We start from the raw sequence: 20,987 nt of genomic DNA, 5'->3' as shown, positions 1-20,987 counted from the left end.
TGTATTTTTAATTATCAGAGCAATTTCCTTTGCTGGCTCAGCATCAATCCCAAAACTATGATTTGAGGAATGAAATAAATGGTAAAAATGATTCTCAAACATACAATTGGTCCCCTCACTTTTGAGTGAGTGTATTCAATAATGGACCATTTATTCCACTTACATCACACAAACCACAAAAAAGTTGCTAATCAAACAGTGATTTCAAAGTGTTTTAAAAACAGCAATGCTGCCAAAATAAAGCGTATCTAAGGTATAAGACGCCCAGCGTTGTATTTAGGTTTAGGATCCTTGAGCAATATCAGTAGAGAGCAAGTCACATGCTTTCCTAACAGAGGACCTCTACTTGCGTCAGAATGAACCACAAACAAAGCCCCGGTACAGTTACTTTCCCCTAAATAGTTTGTATTGGAATAACTTGTTCTCATTTGAAGACTATGACCTGTGCTAGAGACATTACTTTATCAAACACACTACAGACGCACATCCCATCTCAGAATGCAGCTTGAACTTGGAACAGATGTTCAAAAAACGTCATATCTCAGTTCTGTATATTTGCTGAAAAGTTAAAATTGCTGGCATTTTACGGAAATATCGAAAAATCAATATCGATATTGAATATCGATGTAACATGTATGTTCTGTGTTTCCCCCTTCATTGTGTTATTTTCCTATTTTCCCCAGTCAGTGTAATTAGTCATTTCATTCACCTGTGTCCAGTTAATTACCTGATTAAGTTCCTTTGTTTGCCCTTGCATTTATACCCTGTGTTCTCCCTCATTCTTCATCCGTTCTCATCTATGTTATAGCGTGTTATGTTTCCTGAGTTTTTGTTATCAAAAGAGCCTGTTTCTCCTCGTCTTCGTGTGTTTGCTTCCACGTTATGTGACAATCGATGCTAATTTTGTTCAGCATAATAACTGCAGCTTATCTCAATTTGCACAGGTAAACTAAGCAGCATATTTTGTGCCCTATTATCAGTGTCATTCCATGTCAATTAGTAAATAAACCAAAAGTCCAAACATCATTGTGGAACTTCACTAATTAAAAAATAAATGCAGAGTACTGGCAACTCTCCTATGATCCTGTGAAATAAATTCAATTTAACCATGTCATCTGTTAACTGAGTTTGTGACATAGCCTTGTGATGTGCTTGACCAAAACAACCTCTCTAGCAGCTGAGCAAACTCATGGTATTAATTCTCTTAACAAAATCAAAACACTCAGGTATCTTCAGAACTTCTCAAAACGTGAACGGAACAACCAGCAAAATGGATGATAATGACATAGAATAAGTGAAACTGAGGGCTATAAATACACAGGGAAACATTATAGGGATTTCACTGAACAAGATAATTAACAAGACACAGGTGTAATATCAAAACCATGGCAACTAATGAACATAAAGAAAACATGAACTAAGGGTACGTTTACATGACAATGATATGCTTAAAAGCTTAGTTTTTCGCGTACAGACAAAATGATCCCCATTTACACTAATCCGTGAAAACGACTGTAAACGCTGTATTCTGCTGCCAGGCCATTAGACGGCGCTAAAACACTATAGACTTAACACATTATACACATGTGCATGACCTCATCGTCTTCAGAGATTCACGTTTTTGTTGTTTAAATGGAGACTGTTTTCAAAAACTTGCACTTTGAAACCCGTTCTCAAAAGTTTTCAGGCACCCAAAACGCCGTTGTTGTGTAATTGAACGGCCAAAAAGTATAAAAGTTGTACATTTTTAGTTGAAAATGGTGTCGTGTAAACAGCCCCCGAAGGGGCAAACTTTTGAAAACAGGGTTCAAAGTGCAAGTTAAAAATAATAATACCATTATTGTCTCTGTGTAAACGTCAATGGGTGTTTCTCAAACGGAAGGCTGCATGTCTCGGCGGCCACGTCATCAAACGTCGCTGAAGGCCGTCTCAGTTTGAAGGATCCTTGGAAGGCCGCCTTCGTTTCGCCTCCTTCTTTCGGCCTGTTTTAAAGGATGCATCGGGTGTATCCTTTGCGGCCTTAAATCACCCACAATCCTTTGCACACATTTAAATTCACAAAAATAAACTGACGGAAAAGGAGTCGATACTAATTGTCTGAGTTTATTATGAAATGTAATACAAAAAATGTTCAGACATAAAGTTGTTGTTATCTTTTGTTTTGGTGTAATCACTTAAAGCATTTTTAGGATCCGTGTGAACGGGGATTGTTTTGACAACGTTGTCGTCTGAACTCGAAAAACACAAACTTTTCCGTTTTTACATCGTTGTCGTGTAAACCTAACACTGGAACCTGAACTGAAAACAGTGCAAAACCAAACAAGAACTCAACTCAACTCAAACAAAACCTCAAACCCAGATCAAACGTATCATTAATAAACAGTTATAGTAACATTAGAGATTTACTGCAGTTGTGCTCGATCATAAAAAGCTTGGAGAGTTGGTTTTGATTATTGTCATGGCACACATTTGTTTTTTATTTGTTAGCACCATCTTGTGGCAGTTTGGTGTTATAACAAAGAAATTGATTATTGTAAACCGTTTTCTTAGTGGTTGGTTTAGGTCATGTGACTCTTGGGTTAGAGGTTAACCAGGAAATAGCCGCTGTGTTCCAGTTTCTTTCCATGCGGTGGGCCAACAAGTCATCTCTCTGTTTTCTTTACGTTTTTGTGCCTCGGAAAGGCTTTGCCTGTAAGTTTGTTATCTTTTTTCAGTGATGGCAATTTGTTGATAATTACACTAAGAAGAACTGATTGTAGCCTTTTGATATGTGCTCAGAGAATATTTGTAAACAGCGGAAATTCATTTGTGTTTATTTTGAGAATATTTTGTAACAAGACATTTGTAATCTTTGTATATTTCAGTTTTACAAAAAAGAGAAAGAAGAGGAAAGAACAAAACAGTAAAACTTTCAACTTTACTACTGCGTCTGCCCTTTTCTGACTCCTGTTAGCTATCTGTCAGTGTTGCGTAGATGGAACACGCATCTAGGACAGAATAGTAAAAAGGCAACCGCTCAGTAGGCACTGAAGTTCAAGGAAAGCAAGCTTTAACTCCATCATTCCTTGTTCATCATCACGCCCTGTACTCCTAGACAGTATTAGCAATTCATGATGGCGGAGAAAGCTACGGAGGCTGAGAAAGCTATGGAGGCTGGAAAAGCTCTGTTTTGCTCTGTCTTCAGGAATCCATAGTGTGTTGAAACCAGAGCAGCAATTCAAGAGACAAATGAAAAGCTCAGTCTATACTCACAAGACGGAAGTGTCAGCAGCGACTGTGAGTCAGACACGCAGCTCAAACTATGAGTTGGATGATGTGGATAAGATCTGCCCGATTCATAAGAAGCCCCACCCTCTCAATCGTTGCAGAGGTTTTAGGATCAAACCTCTGGATGAGCGCAAGACTTTTCTAAAGGAGAAAGGTGTTTGCTACAGGTGCTGTGCAACAACCACTCATCTGGCCAGGGACTGTAAGGCAGCTATTAAATGTAAGGAATGTGGCAGTGATGTCCATATCGCAGCGCTTCATCCAGGACCACCGCCTTCAAACTTATTTGATCATGGCGGGGAGGGAGAGATAGACACACCTCAACCTGCTATAACTTCCAAGTGTACAGAAGTCTGTGGTTACGGTGAATGTTCACGGTCATGCTCTAAGATTTGCCTGGCTAAGGTTTACCCAGAAGGCCAACCAGAAGGAGCAATCAAGCTTTATGTGATCCTGGATGACCAGAGCAATAGATCTCTCGCTAGAACCAAGTTCTTCGACTTGCTGCATGTCAAAGGAGAGAAGTCAACATATACTCTACGTACCTGTGCAGGTGTGACAGAGACCGTGGGAAGAAGAGCTACTGGTTTCATTATAGAGTCTTTAGATGGAGTAATGAAGGTGAAATTGCCAACGTTGATCGAATGCAACAATATGCCAGACGACAGGGCCGAGATACCAACACCTGATGCAGCACGTTGGCACACTCACCTAAAGCCCATCGCTCATTGCATTCCTCCTTTGGATCCAGAAGCCCAAATTCTTCTTCTTTTGGGTCGTGACATCCTTCAGGTTCATAAAGTACGGGAGCAACGTAATGGTCCTAATAACGCACCCTACGCGCAAAGACTAGACCTAGGATGGGTCGTAGTCGGAGACGTCTGCTTAGGATCCGTCCACAGGTCTGCAGCACTTAGTGCTTACCGTACCCATGTACTTGATAATGGACGTCCTTCTCTACTTCCTCCATGTCCCAACAAACTCAGCGTTAGGGAGAAGTTTGACATCAAGCCTCTGCCTGAGATATCTCTGGCGCATGGCACCTTCATCTTTGATGACTATGCCATAGGAGATACCATCTTTGAGAGGACAAAGGAGGATAATAAAGTTGGATTGTCTATTGAAGACAGGCGCTTTTTGGACATCATGGATAAAGAGATGTTCATGGACGAGAGCAATAGTTGGGTTGCACCACTCCCATTCAGAACACCTCGCCAACGACTCCCTAATAATAGAGAACAGGTATTTACACGCCTAACCTCCCTTTTGCGCACATTGGAAAAGAAGCCTGAGATGAAGTCTCTTTTTGTCACCTTCATGCAGAACATCTTTGATCGTGACCATGCCGAAGTAGCCCCTCCTCTTCGAGAAGGCCAGGAATGTTGGTATTTACCTACCTTTGGGGTGTACCACCCACAGAAGCCCGGTCAGATCAGAGTTGTCTTCGACTCCAGCGCGCAAAAACAGGGCATCTCCTTGAACGATGTTCTTCTCTCTGGTCCTGACTTAAATAATAGCCTCTTGGGAGTCTTACTGCGTTTTAGAAGGGAGCTGGTAGCTGTAATTGCAGACATCGAACAGATGTTTCACAGCTTCGTTGTAAAAGAGGAAGACAGAGACTTCCTTCGTTTTCTCTGGTTCAAGGATAATGACACCAGCAAAGAGATTATTGAATACCGCATGAGGGTGCACATGTTCGGTAATAGTCCATCTCCTGCTGTAGCCATTTATGGTCTTCGACGAGCAGCGGCTTATGGTGAGGAGGAATATGGTTCAGACGCCAGACACTTTGTAGAGAGAGAATTCTACGTCGATGATGGACTTTTGTCAACACCCACAGCTGCGGGAACAATCGATCTGTTGACACGAACAAAGAAAATGCTGGCCACTTCAAATTTAAAACTGCACAAGTTTGCTTCTAATAGCAAGGAAGTAATGAATGCATTCCCGACCGAAGATCATGCGAAGGGACTCAAAGATCTCAACTTGGAAGTTGACCCTACTCCCATCCAACGTAGTCTCGGACTTAGCTGGGATGTGAAGGGGGACACATTCACCTTTCATGTAACCGACATTAAGAAGCCCTTTACTCGCAGAGGGATACTGGCTACTGTCAACAGTCTCTTCGACCCACTTGGGTTCGTTGCCCCTGTCATCATTGAAGGGAAATTCCTGCTACGAGAACTCTCAGGTGAGACTTGTGACTGGGATTCTCCCCTCCCTGAAGACAAGGAAGAAGCATGGAATGCATGGAGGAGATCCCTACAAGATCTCAAACAGCTGGAGATTCCTAGAACATATGTTTATACTACTCTCTCTACAGCTCTGAGGAAGGAACTCCACATTTTCTCTGATGCTTCTGTCAAAGCGATTGCAGCAGTGGCATATCTTCGTGTCATCAATGGCGAAGGAGCATGTCACACTGGGTTCGTCTTGGGGAAGGCCAAATTAGCTCCGCAAGCTGCTCATACCATTCCCAGGCTGGAACTAGGAGCTGCGGTTTTAGCTGCAGAGATAGCAGAGATAATCACAAACGAGCTGGACTCTAGATGCTGTGGAGTTTTACACGGATAGTAGAGTCGTCCTGGGGTACATCTATAACCAGACAAGACGGTTCTATGTATACGTAGCCAACAGAGTGCAGCGTATCCACAGAGTGTCAAACCCAATGCAATGGCACTATGTGTCTACTAAGCATAACCCTGCAGATCACGCCACCCGCTCCGTTCCTGCAGCTCTGTTGGGCACCACCACTTGGCTTACAGGACCTGCCTTCCTGTCGCAAATGGATCAGAATCTGTCTCTAGAGGAGAGGGAATTTGACCTCCTCGGGCCAGAGTCAGACACAGAAGTTCGTCCTCTTGCTACTACTGTATCCGATGATTTTCATCTTGAATGTCAACGATTCGAACGATTCTCTTCTTGGAGGTCATTAGCCAGAGCCATAGCTTTTCTCATACATGTCGCCCAGACTTACAAGTTGTCTGATGATAGAGAAAGAGCCTGCAGCTCATGGCACTACTGTGCTAAGCCTCGTACAGTGAAAGAGTTGTTACAAGCAGAGGAAGTTGTAATCAAGAGCGTTCAGAGGGAAGCTTACCAAGAAGAGCTCACCTGCATCGCCAAAAGAAATGACATCCCGAGGCACAGCGCTCTGAAAAAACTGACCCCTTATGTAGATAGTAGAGGTCTTCTCAGGATAGGAGGTCGGCTTAAAAATGCAACTTTGGATCTCCAAGAGAAGTTTCCTTTGATTGTTCCAGGACGCAGTCATGCTGCGAAGCTACTTGTGGAGTATTACCATGATCGAGTCAAGCATCAGGGTCGTGTGTTTACTGAATCAGCTATCCGCAATGCAGGGTATTGGATTGTTGGTGTTAGGAAGCTTATCAACAGCATTGTACACAAGTGCGTCGTATGCAACAAGCTTCGTGGGAAGGTAACTGAGCAGAAGATGGCGGACCTGCCCATCGATCGCCTGAGCACTGAACCTCCCTTCACGCACGTCGGTCTTGATGTTTTTGGACCTTGGACAGTTTTCGCAAGGCGCACGCGAGGAGGACAAGTTCAGAGCAAAAGATGGGCTGTTCTTTTCACTTGTATGAGTATTCGTGCCATACATATTGAGCTGATTGACAGTATGGATTCATCCACCTTTATAAACGCCTTGAGAAGGTTTTTTGCTCTATGAGGTCCTGCCAAACAAATCCGGTCTGATTGCGGGACCAATTTTGTAGGAGCGTGTAAAGAGCTGGAAATTGTGGTAAATGATCCTCAAGAGCCTAGTGTGAGGAAGTACCTGGGTGGAGAGGGTTGTTCATGGGTCTTCAATCCACCTCACGCATCCCACATGGGAGGAGCCTGGGAGCGGATGATAGGAGTCTCCAGGCGCATACTAGATTCCATGCTCCAACAGATCAGTCCTTCCTGCTTGACACATGACGTGTTGTCTACCTTGATGGCAGAGGTTACAGGAATTGTCAATTCAAGACCCCTTGTTCCTATTTCCACAGACCCAGATTCACCTTTCTTGTTAACGCCAGCCATGCTCCTAACTCAAAAGGGTCATACACTCCTCCCACCTCCAGGTGACTTCAAGGAAACCAATCTCCATAGACAGCAATGGAGAAGGGTGCAACATCTTGCTAATACTTTCTGGAATAGATGGAGGCGTGAATACCTCTCAACGCTTCAAAGCCGAAGTAAATGGCAAGAGGAACGACGAAATCTACGAGAGGGCGATGTTGTCCTTCTTAAGGATGCTCAAAGTAAGCGCAATGAATGGCCTATGGCTCTTGTGACCAAGATTTTTCCCAGCAGTGACAAAAGAGTCAGAACGGTTGAACTAAGAGTTGCAAGGAATGGGACAATCAAGACATTCCTCAGACCTATATCGGAAACAGTTCTGCTCATGCCAACGGAGGACTGATGTTTGTGAGGTCTTATGTGAACATTCTCAGGTTATATGGTGGTATCTAAACAATACCAGGCGGGGAGTGTCATGGCACACATTTGTTTTTTATTTGTTAGCACCATCTTGTGGCAGTTTGGTGTTATAACAAAGAAATTGATTATTGTAAACCGTTTTCTTAGTGGTTGGTTTAGGTCATGTGACTCTTGGGTTAGAGGTTAACCAGGAAATAGCCGCTGTGTTCCAGTTTCTTTCCATGCGGTGGGCCAACAAGTCATCTCTCTGTTTTCTTTACGTTTTTGTGCCTCGGAAAGGCTTTGCCTGTAAGTTTATCTTTTTTCAGTGATGGCAATTTGTTGATAATTACACTAAGAAGAACTGATTGTAGCCTTTTGATATGTGCTCAGAGAATATTTGTAAACAGCGGAAATTCATTTGTGTTTATTTTGAGAATATTTTGTAACAAGACATTTGTAATCTTTGTATATTTCAGTTTTACAAAAAAGAGAAAGAAGAGGAAAGAACAAAACAGTAAAACTTTCAACTTTACTACTGCGTCTGCCCTTTTCTGACTCCTGTTAGCTATCTGTCAGTGTTGCGTAGATGGAACACGCATCTAGGACAGAATAATTATGTTTGATCCACAGCCCTTTTCTCTTTTTTGTGAGTAATAAATTGCTTCCTCTGAACAGAGAAATTACATTCCACAGAGAAATAAGTTTTAAATGGCTCAGAACCAGAGAAAAGGAAAGTTTTGCAAAAAACAAACAAATAAAAGGCGTAAGAAAGATTACATGATGAGACAATCCCACTGACTGGGGTGGCCACAGTGAAAACCTGTTGTTTATTGACAGTGATTTAAGATGAAAATTGATTGCGTGTTTTTAAGTGACTTTGCAGTAAAATTCACACAAGTGAAACAATTATGAAACACAAAATAAATAATGAAAGTGTCCCTATTATGCTTTTAATATTACCTTTCATGCAGTGTGTAATAAAGCTGTTTGTGAATGTAAATTGTATAAAGTTTTAAAGATTAAAGTGCACAATAAATAAAGTTTCTGTCTCCTAAAAGAAAGAATCGATTCTGAACTGCCGAAATGAGTCGTCAGGATTTCCAGTCTTCCTGTCACAAACCTACGTAACAATGTAACAAATTTGCATAAGTCCAGTCTATGGTCTTCACTGGCTGCCCTCGAACAACTTTGACCCTCAAACACTGTATTTGTAGCTGAGACTGGAAGAGTTTGGTTTGAGTTGCCGACATGTCAAGAAGACGCTGTTTCCAGCGCTGTAAATCAACTTTGATGCATTTCCAAAGGATGAGGACTCGCGCTGGAATTTATACGTAAAAACCGACGGCATCATTACTGTTCGTATCACTGTGTATAAAGCACTGAGGAAGAGCTGAAATTCAGATATGGCAAAAGTCGTTTTGTTTTCGACGCGCGTTGTAAACGGTCGACCAATCAGAGCAGGCTGGGCCATCTGACCAATCAGAGCAGGCTAGCAGAAAGGAGGGATTTAGAGAAACTGAATCTTTTATCGAACCGTTTCAGACACTGTGAGAAAAGAGGTGATGATTCAGAATTATGGATTCATGTAAAGCTATTGCAGGAGACCTCCAAAACAAAATTATGAGCTTTTAGAGTATGCATAATAGGGGCACTTTAATGAAACAGCTGAAACATGTTAAACAAACTCAAAATATTGTTTCGGTGAACAGATATTGTTAATCAACTTTTACAGCACAGAAAACATAAATCATTAAAAATCAGCACTGAACCACAGCAAGAGAAAACTATACTTAGCACAGTTTAACTGAGGTTTGCTCCTAAAACCAACCAAATGCAGTGCAGTGGAAGCCATAGCACATAATAAATGATTCATATTCTCTAATCTTTGTTTGCTAACAGAGAGATGGAATGAAGTTGTGATGCCGGAAACACAATGGCCGTGGCTCTGTATACGCACATCCTGATCTTGGCATAGTTTTTCCTAACATAAATGACCAGAAATAGACACTGTATCTCTTGTGGAAAAGTTCAATGTGATCTGGCCACAAGCAAATGATATTTTGTTCTATTTTAAGTGGATTGTTTGTATTAGACACCAAGAGATCTGACGATTTGAAAAGGATATGAAATGGAAAGGAAATGTTTATTGACTCAGTGAAGTGTTTGGAAATGGTGTAGAAAACCAGTATACAGCACATATTACATAAACAACAGTTCTATTCTGACATCTCAATATGTAAAGATGTTAATTGCCATGAATTGCCACATTATTGAAAATGGGAGTTTATGAGCAATCACATTCCAAACATAACAAAATGTGTTTACTTGACTCTATAGAGCGGGTCAACTTTTGTTTGTAATGAATTAACTGTAAATTAAAACAAGCGGTTGAAACAATATTGGTTTGGTCTGAATGATAGAGATGCCAATTATGCATTTCTGCCCAGAGACTATTCCATACAGAATTAACAAATTTGATCTATTATTTGTATATATTATTATTGTCATTGTTGTAGCACTTGCAAAGAGCTATAAAGAACTGAAAACTGGCAAGTTGTGAGGCATTTCCAGTCAAATCAGATCTATAATATCTATATCTGAAGCAGTACCTCATAGGCCTATGGCAGTGTCTTGGCAGACTAATCTGCTAATCTGTTCTACATATTAAAACTTTATGTAAATTGATATTAAAATGCATAACACTATGCAGTGATTCAGACGAAAAGTGAATAATAGACTATTATAGACTGTGTTTTTTATGATCTAAATCATATAGGGGCTGTCAAAAACATGTTAATTTTTGCAATTGATATTTTTTAATCTGTATCACGGTAAAATATTGAACGCAATTAAAGGCAGGGTAGGTGATTTGTTCCAGAATTGTTTTTTTGTTATGCTAGTTGAAAGTCTCTTCACATCCTGATAGCAATCATTATCAAGTTAAGTGGTGTAAATGTAATCATATGTATGTATATATGTGTATATATATATATATATATATATATATATATAGGCCTATATATATATATCATCCGTGGAAGGTGTAGGACAATAAAATGTTTGTCCAATCATTATTCGGTCTGAATGAAATGATACGATGTCCTCCCTGCCTGTCAACACATGTATTTTTAAACCTCCATGTACCTGCTCGCTTAGACATCATACGTCATCAGCGAGTTTGACAGACGTCAGTCACCGAGCACCACAAACAGCACAGCAGCCATCTTTTACAGTTCCTCCTGAACCAAAACAACCAGCTCATGCTGCGTTCACGCCATTACTACTGTAATCTGGAAGAGATGGAAACCTGTGACGTTATACTCGGAGCAGTTTGTGACTCAAATTTATGCGTTTCAATGGCAACCCTATCAACTCCAAAATGCAGCAGTCAGGTGGCACAGGTCAGTGCCCTTTAAGTTGATTACGTTCATTATTATTGTAATGTAATGTGCTTTGAGACATGAGGTTTAACGCTGTCTCTTGTGACTCTTTTGTTTGCTGCCTGCTGTACGCGATCATGTGTTTTGGAGGAGGTGTGGCTTTGGAGACGCTCTGAAGGAAGGGTGGGATCTTATGCTTTCAAAGCTAACTCGTTATTGCTAGCCTCTCCCACCCAACCTTTAACACAGTATCCATATTCCCTTCCTGGCATAATCAAGCTATCTAGGGTTTCATGCTCGCCAGCACCGTGAAGCGCATGGCCTTTAATCATTGTACTTGGTTGTACTTGGCATTGCACTTAAAAGTTTTTATTAATTAAACAACTATTTAAAATATACCGTCTTTATGTTGTTTTGGAGATTCAATGTGAAATCATGTATTATAATATCAAACATGTTGTGCATTTTTAGTGTCGGGTGTAATTAATAAGTAATCTAATAGTGTAATTTAATTTTCCTTTGAAAAAGTAAAGTAAGGGACTACTCATAATTTTTCTGTAATTTAATTACAGTTACTTCTGATGTAGAGATTATAGAACAATTATAAAACAAAAATAAAACAATAGGGGATTTAACATCAAAGTTTTATGTTAAAATGTATGTTTTAATGTAACCTTCACCCTCTACTAAATTTGGTCAGTTCAAGAATTATGCAATTGTTATTGTATATTGTTCATTTGAAATAATCAAAATCAGTTTCTATCATTGTATTGTTCAACTGGTCGAGGTTGATATGGGATTTAGAAAGTAATTACAGTTAACCTAATTACAGTGTTTAAGGTGTAATCAGTGGCTAGCAATTAATTATTTAACTTTTTTAGAGTAACTTTCTCATTGTAATGTTGTGTGATCAATCGCGATCTATTGTCTTATTTAATAGACTTATTTCATCGTTAATATGTAGCCTTAAATAATTGCACTTAAAATTGGCTCTTCTGTGCTATCTGTCATCGACTTCCTAGAGATGTTATATCATGCAAAAGCAATTCACATGTCTTCATGTCTCTGAAAAGCATGCTTGAACGAACTAGTGTCAGACAATGCCAACAGTACACAATGTTCCCTTCACCGAAGGAACTCCCCCTATGTGCAGACCTTCATAATGTTTAAGTTACAAAACCTCATGCCATATTTGATTCATTTAAACAGTTTAATTTTTCTTTAAAAAAATATAATGGCAATGACTGTGTGCAGAAAACTCAGAATTTGGACTTTTAACAAGTTAAAGAAAAGTATCAATTGGCACAATGCGATATATACGCAGGACAAAAACGGACCGTAACATAGTTGCGGGTAAAGGGGGTAATACCTCCTAACATTAACACAACAGTGGCTTTAAATAGGAGCATACAACTAATACTCCGTTTCTAAAATGTATTTTCAGTAATATGATAAAAGCAATAGCAATTTACAATAACAACAAAATAATACAAACAACAACACAACGACATCCTGTATAAAGTGTCCCCTATGCAGATCGATGGTATCGTCCTCAGACACTTACATCGTCCCAAACCTTATAAGAGTTTGATTCACTCCAGACACTCTGTTCATTTGGATATTTAGATCAATACTTAGCGTTATTAACGTGATGATCATGTATGTTAATCTGGTACATGATCATAAGCTTCATTGCTAAGTTTTATTTTAAATGACTGGCTGCCAAATTTTTTTTTTACAACCGGACACTTGGATTAAGAAGTGGAAAAACGGGCTTTTTTCGGATTTTTAACATTGTTCTGCCGTTGTTTTCATCGTTATCTTAGATATAACAATTAGACAAACGTTCACGATTGTTTGACGGTCCGATTTACAGTATTTAAAGGGCTTAATTCACTTCGCGAACACGATCCATTGTTGAAGAAAGGATGTCGTCTGAACCTTTTTCTTACATCGAAATGAGTCGTGTCAGCGCAGAGGGCACTGGTTCGTAACTATATTTCTTTATTGTTTTCCTTCTCATCGTTTTATATTTGGTGTGTTTTCTGTTTAAATCACACTGTCTTTGTTCTCGTCCAAACACAATCCCAAGTGTCACGCGTTAATCTTGGGAACAATAATATAGCCGTATTCATGAAGAGAACAATTGTGAAAGTTAGTTAATATTATATAAAAGTGAGTTAGCCCAGTCTCGGGCTATTCGTTGAGTCTTGCATGTCTCAACATGTCATCGCTCAGTTCATTGAGGTCAGCAGTGCAGGAGTATCGGGCCACGGAACTACCAATCCTACTATGGAGAAGCGTGAGCTCATGAATATTAAATAGGCAATGGTGACGTCGCTTAGTAACAGTCTTTGAGCGTCCAATCACGTAACTTGATTAGTATTCATGAGCCCAGTGCTGTTTTCAACGGTTAAGCAAAGTCTTAATTTAAGCCAATCACAGAGACTCGCTGATTAACGTCACGCCATGTACTGAATATTCACACACCTTCACCTTTTCCATAGTGGGATTGTTGAATTCGAGAGCGGGGATCCCAGGGAAATCCCGAGCGCTGCTCTGTCCACAGCTGTCACTTCAGGCACACAGTTCAATACAGGCGTCTTTACACAAACTTACTGTGTCTTGTTAACAGTATTACTGATAGGTTAATAAGAGAATTTAAGTTTCTATCTGCAAGTTTCCGTTGCTCCGCGAACCCCCTCATACACGTCTAGACGTTTGCTCTTCTATAATGCTTGTATTGTGTAGTACTCTCTAGTTTCTGTCCAATTTGTCACTCGTGTTTGTATTAAAATTATATGTATTAATGTGAAAACTGGCATTGACAAAAAAAATAATAATAATTTTTTGTATGTTTTCTGTGTAAAATGGATTAAACACTTAATTAATTTTACAATCTAAGTATTTAATATCATTTTATATATTTTATATCATATTAATTATATTCATTATGTTCAAATATGTAGGAAAAAATTGTCATGGCAGTCATAGACATTATTGATAAATACATTTATACAAAACAATCTATACAAAGATCTAATATAATATCTTTAAAATAAAATAGGTAAAATAGTGGATTGGCACAATTGAGTTTTTTTTAATTTTTTTTTATTTTCAGTGACAAAACCTGACAAATTGACAATTTGTTGCTGGAGGTTTTCCTGTAGAAATGTAACAGTTGCTGAACGCTTCTGTATAAGGTTGTCTCATATTATATTTCTTCATCAGTCATCAGTAGCGACGATCATCTACCAAGAGAAATGGAGCCCAGCGATTCATTACAGGAGGCCGGGTGGTACTGGGCTGACACATCAAGGTGAGAGCATTTTAACTTAATTCGGTAAACTATTTAGCTGAAATAAGTCTTATTTTTTTTGTCTTTATCAATTTGTTTGCATATTATTGAATTTTATACCACTTGCATTAGGGAGGAGGTGAACGAAATCCTCCACGGCATGCCTGACGGTGCTTTCCTGGTCCGAAATGCCTCCTGCAGGGTGCAGGGACAATACACATTAACTGTGAGGTAAGGATTGCATGTTTTAGGATTCCTCTTTTAGTGAAGCATATTTGTGACTCGGGTACTGACAGTGGCCAACCAATCATTAGCCACTCTCACACATACAAGACAGTCTTTTGTCTGTATTGCGACCAATCACACATTAGTGTCATTAAAACTGTGATTTGCTAGTACTTTAAGCATCTGTCTAAAGGTACGTTTACACAACAATGATGTACTAAAGTTTTTCCTTTACGATTTCCGCGTACATACGACAATGTCGTCAAAACGATCCCCGTTTACACAGATCCGCGAAAACAACTAAAAACGCTGTATTCTGCTGCCAGGACAATGTTTGGCGATAAAGACGCACTTACGTGCTTATAGACTGAACACACGTTTGTTTGTTTTTGCACCGAGACAATAACGCTATGGTTTTCAAAAACATGCACTTTCAAACCTGTTTTCAGGCCCCCAAGATGCCGTTTTCGTGTGAAAGAACGGACGAGACGCATGAAAAGTTTTCCGTTTTTATTTTACAATGGTGTCGTGTAAACGTACACGTACCCTAATTCGATGACATAGAATGATGATGGTGATGATTAACCGTGTCACAGCATGCAGCAACTGTGTCAATCATAAGTTTAGCTCAAACTGTTTTTACAGCATACTAACCTTGAATGTGCTAAAATTAAATGATGTTAACTTCATTTTACGGCTTTGTTCACATTTTTACACATTTTTTTTCAACAATATAACTGCTTCTTTAGCCGGCAAGTAAGACGGCAAATTGCCCGATTTTATTGGTTGGGATTTCAACAATGGGCTCTTTTCACACATGACCTCTACATGGAGAAATACACTGTACCATTGAATTATCAGAAAAGGCTGTATGTCTGAAAGCGCTTCTCTCCACAGGAACAATGGCACCAACAAACTCATCAGGATCCAACATCGAGATGGAAAGTTTGGATTCTCTGAGCCTCTGACCTTCAGCTCGGTGCCGGATCTGATATCTTACTACAGGCACAGGAGCTTAGTCCAGTACAACACTTCCCTGGATGTCACGCTGGCTTATCCCGTGTCCCACTGTCACACGGTCGGTTCCTGTTCAGTGAATTTCATTGTGAAGATGATCTTAGTTGAAAGGAAGCTTTAGTCCGTGTGTTTTTGTGTCAGTAAGCAAATGCCTTATATTGCATGTTCAGGATCTACCTGTGAAGGAGGAGTTTTTGAGCGCAACCAGAGAGAAACTCCAAGAATGTTTAAGACTGTTTCAGAAGACGGCAGAGTATGACCAGCTATATGATGCTTGCACCACTCTATTACAGGTAAGCTTTTCAGGATCAAATATGTGCTGATATAATAGTGTTTGAAAAATGTATATCAAATGCATTGCTTTTCTAAGAATGTTCCTGTTGCTTTACAGGAAATCCAAAGGAGAAATACTTTAGAGCCCGTCAGTATGACCGAGATCTCAAAAGAACCGTGTTATTCTCAAGAGAACTCTTGCAAGGATTTCCCTGACTCGACCCACAGTCATCTGACACAGTGAGTGCTCATATGCAACACCAGTACTGAAAGAGCACCAGTGTTTCCCGAGGAATTAAAGGGATAGTTCACCCATCATTTACATCCTTTACTCAAGTTGTTCCAAACCTGTATGAATTTCTTTCTTCTGTTGAACACAAAAGAAGATATTTGAAGAATGCCGGTAACCGAACAGTTGATGGACCCCATTGACTTCCATAGTATAGTAAAAAATACAGTGGAAGTCAGTGGGGCTGATGAACTGTTTGGTTACCGGCATTCTTCAAATATCTTCTTTCATTCTCCAGTCACTTCATCAGCATTTCATTTGAGAAAAACCATCGTCATCGTCAAACTAACTCATGACAACCTGTCAAAATAAAAGTTTGGTTTGATGTGAAGAAATTGTGACAGAAATATTTTACTGATATTAAGAAGATGGTACTAATCAAAGTAATAATAGTAATAAAGTGATTCAAATTTTATTTTTAAGGAATATTTAAAAAAAGAAAATCTTGTTTTTAGTATAAATGTTGTGCAGAACTTTGTTTGCCTAAAATAAAATAAATTAGACTAATTCAACTGTACATTTTGTATGCCTTTATTTGATCACAATATGTATTAAATCATAAATACTGAAAAATGAAAACAAGACAACAGAATTTCTGAAAAACAAAACATGTTAATAAATCATTATGAATTCAATTGATTAGACATGCTTTTTGATAATTAAATTGAATTAAACCTAATCCAGTATAGCATACAGCAAATAGCATAATCCAGAAAATAATGAAACATCTAAAAATGTCATTTGTTTCATTTAATTAGACAATCAGACTATTGAAACAAAATCCAGAAAAAAAAAACCTGAAAAAATAAAACCGATTTCATAAGTTTCAAGTTTAATACTTGGATTTGGGGTTTTAGACTTTCATTCATCATCATCACAACTGAGGATATATTTAATGAAACCTCAGAGATTTCTGTTCCTCCATCGCAAGTCCATTCACCCATAAATCTGACGCTTCAAAAAGTTAATAAAGAGATCATAAAACTAATCCATATGAATTGAATGGTTTAATCCAAGTCTTTTGAAGAGACACATTTGATGAACGGGTTTAATTTAAGCTTTTATTCCCATATAAACACACACATTCATCAGATATGGTAAACGGAAGCTAAACTGTACTTCCTGAAGCGGCAAAGTTTTGGGTGAATGGACTTTTAATGGAGGGACAGAATTCTCTCAGGTTTCATTAAAATATATTCATTGTGTTTCAGTTCATTTTTGGGATGAACTCTATTCCTTAATGTGTGATACTTGACTTTGCAACCACCAGTTATTATGATTTTTATTGTATTTCTAAATAATCTACCCATCACCACTGATTTGATTAAAAAATCTTGCATTATTTCAAGTCTCTCAATATATTACGGCACCTTTTAAAGCGGTTCAATTTCCGGTTGTTATTAACAAAGTCAAAGGCAGTGAGTGGGATCACGTCTGGCTGCTTTGCCTGACGCTAGAGATCAGAGAGGTCTGTAGGAGACAAAGGGACAATGGCAGGTGAACAGGAACTGGACTTCAGAAGACAGAGGTGCTCTCGGAGCTGCATGAGGCGCTTTCAGAGCTTTCTGCTTATCAACGAGTGTTTATTTTCTCAGGTCTCCATATGAGGTGAAAGAGGAGCAAGAGGAGAGTGCGGAGCTCCTGGAGGAAGAGCGATGGTTTGTGGGAGATCTCGGTCGAGGTCAGGCGGAGGAGCTTCTCCACGGGAAACCGTCCGGTGCTTTCCTCATCCGCAACAGCAGCTCGAAGGATTGCTACGCCTGCTCTGTGGTGTAAGTCATCCGTCAGTGCTTTGTCCTGTTTGTTAATTAGCACAAGATAGAAATGTCCCGTAACTTCATGTGAATCTATTGTCTTCGGAGGCTGTGGTCCCGTATAGGCAGACATTTTGCAAGTCTGATCCACATTGGATCTTTTTCTGGCCATGAACGATATAACAAAAGATACATTTTCTGCCCCGTGTTTTACTTAATATTTGCAATCTGGCAATCATGCGCACAAGCTCTTTCTATAATGCGAAAGTGCCGCCGATCTGAAAACACTGAAGACTCAGACAAACAAGTAAACTGCAGTTCAGCAATCTCCATTTGAGATATTCTGCTTAAATGAAAGTGTCATTCAGTCAGTCTGTGTTCGGTTCACGAGCCGCTTGTGCGACTAAATCTGCGAACTATTGTTTGCCATTGTGGGTGAATAAATGCACTTATGTGACAATATAAACTGATGTTGCTTAAATTAAATTTGGAATTATAACTATTACTATTAGGAATTTCACCGGTTTCGTTTTTGACAGAAGTTTCTTGTTAATAATAATAATAATAATAATAATAATAATAATAATAGCAAGATCAGTTTTGCCTGATGGTGGAAAGCAGCTAAAATCATACAGTTTTAGCATGGCATAAGGGGGAGTAAATGATGACAGAAATTTCATTTGTGGGCAAACTATCCCTCACATGACAACGATATGCTTAAAACTGAGAAGTTTTTTCTTTGAGTTTTCCGCATACAGTCGACACCAGTGTCAAAACGATCTTCATTCACACGGATCTGTGAAAACAAACTAAAAACGCTGTATTTTCTGCCAGGCCATTAGATGGCGATGAAACGCGTAATACGCATGTGCATGACCTCATCGTCTTCAGACTCACGTTTTTATAGTTTACACGGAGACCGTTGTCAAAAACTTGCACTTTGAAGCCCGTTTTCAAAAGTTAGCGTTTTCAGGCACTCAAAACGCCGTTGTCATGTAAACGAACGGCCAAAACGCACAAGTTTTACGTTTTTAGTTGAAAACGGTGTCGTATAAAAGTTTTCAAATGAATTGAATTGAAATGAATGAATTTTAGAGTTTCTTTTTGTAGACATTTTAATCAGAGATGCTATTAAAACATCAAACAAACATCTTAACACTTAGTCATTCAAGTCACGAGATAATTAAAGGGATAGTTCACCCAAAAATTTAAATTGTCATCATTTACACACCCTTATGTTGTTATGTATGAATTTCTTTGTTCTGCTGAACACAAAGGAAGATTGTAGATCGAGATCTGCTCGGTGAACTAAATCTTTAAGCATTGCAAAACTAGTCTAGTGACTCTTCAGTAAACCTAAAGGCCAAATAAAAACGGCAATATTCATTGCCTTTATTTATAGTACAATAGAGGGCAGACAGAAAAGGAAGGGTACTAAATCATCGTTCATAGGTCCAACTTTGCAAGTTTTATAAATGTAGCTGCTAGATGAAGCTTTGTTTCCAGCTTGACCCTGATTCTCGCTGACCCTGCTCTTGATGTCTTGAACCACAGGGTGGGCAGCCAGGTGAGGCACTGTGTGATTCGCCACACTGAGCGCGGCTACGGGTTCGTCGAACCGTTCGATCTCCACAAGTCTCTGAAGGATCTGGTTCTGCACTACCATCACACCTCACTGGCGCAGCACAACCAGGCTCTGGACGTCCGGCTGGCGTATCCAGTCCACAGCTGAGTCCACTGGCGTCACGGTGAAGATTACGTGCACTAAGACTGAAGAAGATTTGCCACTCGTTGGCGTCGTCCCTTCATTTTACATTGTGCGAAGGGTGGAACCAACTGTGTATGTATATTGCACTTTCCAAAGCATTCCTCATGGTCATAATGAAACTCCAGTACTTGAACAAGTATTCGATGAGCCCTTTGTAGACATGTTTACAGATAGTCACAAAAACAACAGAATTTGTAATACGATCACGCTTTTTAAGTGGGGATGAATGCATATAGCCTTTTTATTAAAGTTTTATTAAAACATTTTAAAGTGTATTTTGTGAATGTAACACAGTGGGTGCATTTATTATTGAATGGCAAACTTTCAAATCTTGCTTTATTGTCTAAAACAAGATGCCTGCAATTCATTTGTTTTATTTTATGTTTTTGCACCCGAGGACGTTGTTGACGCTTGGTTTATTAGAAATCCAAAAAATGTTTCAGAAACTGTTTTTAGTTTATAAAAGCTGAGTTACACTTTAAGGACAGCTTGAATATTTTGTGCACAATACAAGTATCCATTTAAGTTCTACTTCTAATGTGTTTTTATAAGGAAAGCCAGGACAGTGTAGTTGTCTTATGGGACACTTCATTGACTTTAATAAATGAGCGTGTCTATGGTAAACGACACAATGCCAAACTGCTCATACTTGAGATGAACAACTCTCTCTGTAAAATGATTTTTTTAATGTCATTTGTCAGCAGCAGACAGGGAACATTCACCCTTATTTGCAGAGCTTATTTTTTTGCTACAAAGTTTTCCCTTGCATGCTTCTTTAAAAATCAAAAATAAAAGAACAGATTGTGAATAAATTCAGAGCCCATGTCTGATGTGTTTATTAATTAAATGAATGGGTTAAATGTGCTGCCATTACGTGCAGTGTAAACCAGGCCTGAGCGGTCTGAAACATTACGTAAATAACATTACATAACAGTTTTATGAACATTAAACCCTGTTATATTCAAACACAAAACATTTTGATTGCAGCATGTTTCGAGTTCATAGAAACATGATTTGTGCCCCAATTGTCTATGTTTGCTACTTTGGGCCTGGAGTGAGAGAAACTGTTGAAAGTTTCAAATTTGACGTGAAATGCAAAAGCCTTGAATATTAACTTCCATTCACTAATGGCATCGTTTCCTGAGAATGATCCAGTGACACTAATAGGACTTACTGTTGCACTGCTGGTAATAATTCAGAAGAACTGAATGTTCAGAAGAGAAATGTGCACAGGAAGACTATAATAAGGTATTAGGTGGGGGCATGCAAACAAGGACATTCTTGTAGC

General features: G+C 39.1%; 2 protein-coding genes across 2 annotated transcripts; both read left to right on the top strand.

Moving 5' to 3' along the window:
- Positions 1 to 4,485: 4,485 nt before the first annotated feature.
- Positions 4,486 to 8,302, top strand: LOC311087706 (uncharacterized protein). Its single transcript, XM_084121115.1, has 2 exons — positions 4,486 to 8,001; positions 8,172 to 8,302. The coding sequence occupies exon 1, from the start codon at positions 4,561 to 4,563 to the stop codon at positions 5,839 to 5,841; it is 1,281 nt and encodes a 426-aa protein (XP_083977241.1). The 5' UTR covers positions 4,486 to 4,560; the 3' UTR covers positions 5,842 to 8,001; positions 8,172 to 8,302.
- Positions 8,303 to 12,609: 4,307 nt separating this feature from the next.
- pik3r3a (phosphoinositide-3-kinase, regulatory subunit 3a (gamma)) lies at positions 12,610 to 20,517 on the top strand. Its single transcript, XM_084119211.1, has 8 exons — positions 12,610 to 13,061; positions 14,307 to 14,394; positions 14,506 to 14,604; positions 15,496 to 15,676; positions 15,786 to 15,908; positions 16,007 to 16,128; positions 17,773 to 17,949; positions 19,486 to 20,517. The coding sequence occupies exons 1-8, from the start codon at positions 13,004 to 13,006 to the stop codon at positions 19,661 to 19,663; spliced, it is 1,026 nt and encodes a 341-aa protein (XP_083975337.1). The 5' UTR covers positions 12,610 to 13,003; the 3' UTR covers positions 19,664 to 20,517.
- The last annotated feature ends 470 nt before the right edge of the window (positions 20,518 to 20,987 follow it).

This window comes from Abramis brama (assembly GCF_963993115.1).
Source record: "Abramis brama genome assembly, chromosome: 7".
NCBI classification, from domain to species: Eukaryota; Metazoa; Chordata; class Actinopteri; order Cypriniformes; family Leuciscidae; genus Abramis; species Abramis brama.
This window is presented reverse-complemented; position numbering and strand designations above follow the sequence as displayed.